The following is a 7376-nucleotide window of genomic DNA, read 5'->3' as shown; positions in this document are numbered from 1 at the left end:
ATAGAGGTCAGATTCTGCTGAGTACTTGTAGCAGGATTTTGTTTAATGCGTATATATATATATATATATATATATATATATATGTGTGTGTGTGTGTGTGTGTGTGTGTGTGTGTGTGTGTATTTTATATGTATGTGTGTGTGTGTAAGTGTTTATATATATATATATTTTTTTTTTTAGGGGGGATCAAGATACTACCGGAAGGTAATATGAGCTTAGGGTATTAAACTGAGGTTTAAGAATAATTGTCTGAGGATTAATAGACTGTTTATTTTATTACTTTACGACCGTACGAATTATGAGAATTGCATTTGTGTTTACAGATTGTTCAGGGTTTAGCTGAAGATCCCAGGTAGCAATTGTTTCGATTACGCAGATGCAGTTTGAACGGCAGGACTGAGAAGAGGGAAGGACTGAGTGTGGTGCAGGACGCCGGATGCAGGAGCTGCATACTGGCCTGCAACATGAGCAGCGCCTACGTATTGTCCTGCAAAAGGAGCAGCAGCTACATACTGGCCTGCAACAGGAGCAGCAGCTACGTACTGGCCTGCAACAGGAGCAGCGCCTACGTATTGTCCTGCAAAAGGAGCAGCAGCTACATACTGGCCTGCAACAGGAGCAGCAGCTACATACTGGCCTGCGATAGGGGCAGCGGCTACATACTGGCCTGCAACAGGAGCAGCAGCTACGTGGTGTTGCACGTGCACTGGTTCTGCAACAGGCACAGGTACGGCATAGGGTTGGGGCACGGCGAAAGGCTGCGGCACGGCGTAGGGCTGGGGCACGGCATACGGCTCGGCCACGAACTTGTGCTCGATGGGAGTCACTTCCTTGGTCTCATAGACGGGCTTGGGCACGGCCACGTCGTAGGTCTTCTCGATGATCTTGAGCTCGGGGCGAACCTCGGTGACCTGAGGTGTGTGCGAGATCACGGGGCGACCCGCCACCTTCACAGGCACTCGCTGCACCAGCTCTTCGGGGGCGGGGGCGTCGCCGAAGGGCACGGGCGCGGGCACGTCAAGGCGCACGTGGGACGGGGCGAAAGCAGAGGCCACGACCGAAACCCCATCAATGGCGACGGCGGGAGCAGCGGCGAAGGTGGGGGGAAAGACCGCCGCCGAGGGAAGCGCGGGGTTGATGACGACGGAGGCAGGGACAGAAATCTGGTCTTGTTTCAGGTCAGCTTCTGAGGCCTGTTCGGCCACGGAGGCAAAGGTGAGCGTAGGAGGAAACGCAGCAGGAGCCACAGCCAAGGGCGCGGGGATCTGGACCGTCTTCACCTCCAGGGGACCCGAAGGGGAGACGTGTAACCCAAAAGACGCCGGCAGGCTCAGGAGGTCTGCGGGGGCGGCCAAGCATCCCGCCACCAACAAAGGCAAAAGATTCTGGGAAAAAACATTAACAGGATTAAAATCGCTTAACCAACATCTAAAGGTTTGAAAAAGCAACTTTGTGTGAATCTTGGACTTAGGAAAAGGTAAGTAAATTGTAGGCTGATTATATCACCGCGATTATCAATAATTACGAGGAGGTAAGATTTCTAGTAAACAGCGCTTACTGCTCACATAACCTGCTGAAGAAGAAATTATATAGCCATCGATATGTATGGATGTTTCCGTACACAAAATATAGATGAAAGGGGAAAGAAATATATGTTTATTATCAGATTCTACTTATTGTCTTCAGGTGTAACAGGAGAAACTGCATACAGATAAATTGATTTAGGTGTAAAATTTGAATCGTTCGCTCAGATTTTATAATTAGGAATTAACACGGATTTTTTTTTATCTTAGTAGTCTAAGTGCAAATGTTGATATAAATCGCGTGTGTGATTCTCAATGTCCCAGAAATGACACGTGGCATAAAGTATTACTTATTTTCCCATCAAATGTATCTAATTTGTATTTTACAACGAATGCATAGCGACGATATACCTGTTTTCAATATGCACTGAAGACAAAACTAATGGAGTAATGATAATATTGGTAACAATAATTATAATAATAAAGATAATGATAATAATGAAAATAATAAGGTTGTTAACGATCATAAAAACAATAATAACAGTACTATAAAAAAAAAAAAAAAAGCAAGCACCAGCACACTCACAAGAGGACTCATGTCGCCGAAGCACCTGAGATCAAGTCTGGCGAAGGAGGCCTCAGGAATCGTATATATAGGAGGGTTGTCCTCGTGACCTCCGAGGACGATGACCACGCCCATCGGGGACAGTTGTTAGGCCTACGTTCGAGGGAAAGAGATGCGGGGAAAGAGAGAGAGAGGATATAAGGGGGACAAAGGGATATGGGGACAAGGATATGCATATATATATGTATATATATATGTATGTATATGTAGAGAGAGAGAGAAATAGAGGACGTAAGGAAATAAGGGTATGTATATGTATATATATACATATATGTATATATACATACACACACATATATATATATATATACATATATAAATATATATATATATGTATATATATATGTGTGTGTGTGTGTGTGTGTGTATGTGTGTGTTTACACACGCAGACACACACACATCCATATATATTTATATATATATATATATATATATATATTACATATACATATATATCCATGTATATCTATATATATCTATCTATCTGTCTATATATACACATATTTACATATATATTATGCATACACGCACATATATTTATATATATGCATATATGTGTGTGTGTATATATGTATATGTATATGTATATATATATATATATATATATATGTGTGTGTGTGTGTGTGTGTATGTGTATGTGTGTGTGTGTATGCATATGCATATATGTATATAGCATCCATTTTCTCCATGTTCCTCTATTTTCTGTATTAGCGCCACAAAATCTAATAAAATTTTCTATTCACTTAAAATTACCAGTCTTTTCCATGGGATTAAGGGCCATTTCCTGAGATGGCTGCCATAAATGCAAGGGAAAGATCAGTCAGGGTGGTTTCCCGTTGCCATCCCCGACAGTGTTTTTTATTGAGACACTGTCTCTGGAAGGGTTGCCAATCAAGGCTAAGGAGTCCCCTCTACCCTTATTTCTATTTATCCCATAGATGGGACTCTGACAGGTGCTCCACTCTGGGTCGAAGTGGACCTGGGAGGAATAGTTGCTAAGAAGTAGGTCCATACTCCGCAGGACCAGAACTACACTACTGGATGTGGTATATACTCATATCCAGGAGTGTTTATGTATATGTATATGTATATATACATCCATAGACACGTGTGTGTGTGTGTGTGTGTGTGTGTGTGTGTGTGTGTGTGTGTGTTTGTGTGTGTGTGCACATACACACACACACACACACACACACACACACACACACACACACACACATATATATATATATATATATATATATATATATATACAAACACATATGTATACATACACACTAATATATATAGATATATATTAGAAAGAGAGAGAGAGATGTGTTTGTGTGTGAATTATAAAATACTCTGTCGTGTTAATTCTTTGGTAGAAAACCCCGCAATGCACAATATATCTAGTTGTAGGTTTTTCTACCATACATATATATATATATATACATATATATATACATATATATAATGGATCTATCAATTGGTGTTACCGTACGAAGAGAAATTTGCTTTAATATATATTGTATGTTTGTATACATATAGATACACATGTCCACACAAACACACACACACACACACACACACACACATATATACATATATGTGTGTGTGTGTGTGTGTGTGTGCGTGTGTGTCTTTATGCGTGTACGTTTGTGTGTGTGTGTGTGTGTGTTTGTGCGTGCCTGCGTTCATGTGCTTGTGCCTATGAGTGTGAGCGTGCTGCCAAACAGCCATGTATGCAGGTGCATGTGAGCGCATGATCCCTCGCAGCAGACGAGTCCCCAGGCGGATGCAGCCAGGGGTCGCCCGCGCCGCCGACCGAGTGATTCCTGCTGATAAGCCCAAGGCTGCCGGAGGAAAGTTCAGGCCCTGGCGACGCCCTGCTGGCCATGGCGGGGGTGCTGGCGGAGGAACACAGGGGAGAGGAAGCAGTGGCAGGCGTTTCCAGATATTTTTAAGTTGTCAGAGATTTTGGGTTCGACTTCGTTGTTTATGTTCTCGTGAATGTAAAAATGCGAAAGGAAGGACCTATGAATGAGGCAACGGCAGGCGCTTCTAAATATTTAGAAACTGTCAAATATTTTGAATTTGGCTCAAGTATGTATGTGTTTGCGAATGTAAATATGCGAGAGAAATGAGACATTAATGAAGCAATGGCGGTCGCTAGAGTATGTATGTGTTTTGTTTTTTTGTGTGAAAGAAAGGAGTCTGAGATGAAAGAATGGTTGGTGCTTTCAGATATTTTCAAATTTGTCAAAGAATTGAGGTATGGCTCAAATATGTACTTTCTTAAGTATCCATGTATTTATTGAAATTGTGAAAGATTTTGGATTTGACGCAAGTGCATATGTTCTTGTGAATCCAATGTAAATATGCAAAAGAAAAACGTGACGGATATTTTAAAATTGTCAAAAAATTTTGATTTAGCTCATGTGTATACATTCTTGTGAGTGAAATGAATATGCGGAAAAAAGAGACAGAAAAGAGACTATGGCGGCCGCTTTCACATATTTAGAAAGTGGCGTTTGGATTTATCTTAAAAAAAAAAGGAAAAAAAAAAAGTAATAAGAGCCTTTAAATGCAGTTTCGTATTTTTGTGACGTCACGGTATCGCATTACCATTTTTTCTTCTTGTCTGCGTATCAATAACTTTCTTATCAAGGAATAGTTTCAATCAGAGAACACAAATGTAATTCTGTAGACAAAGGAAGACTATTTAAGCAAAATAATAACACAAGGAACGAGAAACAAACATTCCTCATCTTGTGTTGCTATGTGTAATTTAAATGGCACACACATACACAAACGCATCCTGTGTATGTATATGTGTGTATATAAATATATAATTAAATATGTATAGGCATGTATGTATGTGTATGCATAATTATGTATAGGTAGATAGATAGGTAGAAAAGTAGATAGATGGATGATAGATAGATAAATAGATGATAGATAGATAGATAGATTTATAGATACAAACATGCACATACATATACACGCACACACACACACACACACATATATACACACATATGATAGATATATAAATAGATATAGACAGATATACACACACACATACATATATACACATGCACACACACACAAACACACATACACACACATGCATATATATATATATATATATATATATATATATGTGTGTGTGTGTGTGTATAATGGGTAATTTCCATTTCGGTTATTCATCTGTCTGATAAGGAACTATTGACGAGTTCAAAACGTTATTCATTTTCACTTCTTATTGTGGCTGTTTTCCGTTTCGTGTTTGCGCACTCGTAACTGTCTTTATATATATGTATATATATATATATGCATGTATATTTATATATGTATATATAAGTATATATATACATATATATATGTATATATATGTGTATGTATATATATATATATATATATATATATATATATATATATATAAGTATATATGTGGGTGTACACGAATCTCTGTTTTCACATGCATTATCAATCCTTCTTTATCATTGGCGTATTCATGTCATGTAAGGCGAGTAATCAAGACACTTAGATAAGAAACATACCTCAAGCCATCGTTGGATAAGATGAGTCACTGCACACCTGAGCTAAGCACGGGTAAGTCCATGTATTCGACCATAGGGCACGGAAGTTCATTAATTCCGTGTTATAAAGACATTATCTTCTCCCTTGGTTAGTTTGTCCCCCAATGCGACTTCCTGTTGACTAAAATTTCTGTAAAAAAGATGGTATTTTGATTTATCTTGTGTGTGGGGCGTCAGAAGTAGCTTGGCTAAACATCAGTGCAAGAAGAATGATATTAATATGCAAAGATATTTATTAGTGATGTATTATTGTAACACTGACGTATTGTAATTTGTTAGTGTATATGTACATTTGTATGTCCTCCAGCGTGGGATTAGTAATCCGAAATAATTTCATGGACAAAAATCCAGATTAGGGGTGTCAAAACATGCATCCTGAAATATTAGTCGTTACCACTGTTTTACATAACATCACTGGTCTTGGGTCTTAAAGAACACTATACTATTATTTTTAATCATCCAAATGGCATTTACATCTTTTACGACGTTATGGTATAAATTATACGATGGTATAAATAATTCATAAATGGGTCCGTTTTTCTCTCTTCCAGGAATTACGTTATCCGATTCGCGTACTTTCACACATCCCATCTTGGCCATCGAAGTAAACGAGTTTCACACCCATGGTTCTGCACTCGGTTTTACTCCTATATTCCTGACGTATTAGGAGATACTCATATGATATCCTAGCTTTGGTATACTGTGAGATGTATATATACATATACATTTTTTTCTACCTTATCCAAACTCGTAACTCAAATTGCCCACACCTGTCCGGTTACCCAGGGTGTTGGATAACGGGAAAAATACTTTACCCAAGTCCTAACTTTGTATTTTCATCTTGCAAGTTAATGACAATTTATGAGGTTGTGGAGAATATTGAACATTTACTTCAAGTCACCCATTTGGGCGGTTCTCTGATAAATCCTTTAAATGAACTACCGCTGAAATATGTGTACATTGAATAATTAATTCAGTTTGCATTGTATTGTCTTGAAGTAATACTGTGGATAGAGAAAAGTCTACCCTAATTTTGACAGTTTATTTGTTGGAGAGTACGATGTAATGAACAAAAAAGCCTTATGGTTTCAAAGGCTGTTGCACAATGGAGAATTAATATAATTATTGAGAGGCTCGAAATTTAAATATAGTGAAAGCGATAAACAATAATGATTTCTTGTCGGACGTACAGTATATGTAATGGTTTTATTGTCTTGTTGAATCAAAGCCTTAATTAGTATATCGACTTCCTTGCGGGACAATGATAACTGTTCGAATGGGGAACTCGGAGCAGGTGTGGTACCCTGGCTAACTATTAGCTCTATAGAAGTTTGTAGTATCTGGAAGTATCACATTTTAAAGTAAATATAGAACATTTTAAAATAAATCTAGAGCATTTTAAGGTAAATATAGAGCATTTTAAAGTGAATACAAACCAATAGACTCATTCAGACAATTACCTGTAGGGTGGTCTTGAAAATTGTTAATTATAGTAAAACCAAAGGAGCTCTTGAATTGCGAATTAGATTATACATTTCTCTTATTGCCTTACAAAGCAACAGGAGTTCTGGAGAACACTTTAAAGGTGGAGATATACTGGAAACATTATTTTAATATCCCCAGGCCATAGGTTATTTAAATCTT

The 7376-nt window shown here is 38.3% G+C and overlaps 2 protein-coding genes across 2 annotated transcripts in view; one reads left to right on the top strand and one right to left on the bottom strand.

The window, feature by feature from the left end:
* Positions 1–300: 300 nt before the first annotated feature.
* On the bottom strand, positions 301–2154 carry LOC125042797 (pupal cuticle protein G1A-like). Its single transcript, XM_047638697.1, has 2 exons — positions 2110–2154; positions 301–1385 (listed from the first exon to the last, which is right to left on the bottom strand). The coding sequence occupies exons 1-2, from the start codon at positions 2119–2121 to the stop codon at positions 369–371; spliced, it is 1029 nt and encodes a 342-aa protein (XP_047494653.1). The 5' UTR covers positions 2122–2154; the 3' UTR covers positions 301–368.
* A 3568-nt stretch (positions 2155–5722) lies between these two features.
* Positions 5723–7376, top strand: part of LOC125042632 (tax1-binding protein 3 homolog) — a 13656-nt gene continuing 12002 nt past the window's right edge. Inside the window, exon 1 of the mRNA XM_047638399.1 lies at positions 5723–5745. The gene's annotated coding sequence lies outside the window, so the exon portion shown is untranslated. The remainder of the gene's footprint in view (positions 5746–7376) is intronic.

This window comes from Penaeus chinensis, chromosome 32 (assembly GCF_019202785.1).
Source record: "Penaeus chinensis breed Huanghai No. 1 chromosome 32, ASM1920278v2, whole genome shotgun sequence".
In the NCBI taxonomy this organism is placed as follows: Eukaryota; Metazoa; Arthropoda; class Malacostraca; order Decapoda; family Penaeidae; genus Penaeus; species Penaeus chinensis.
Note: the sequence above shows the minus strand (reverse complement) of the source record. Positions and strands in the feature narration are given on the sequence as shown.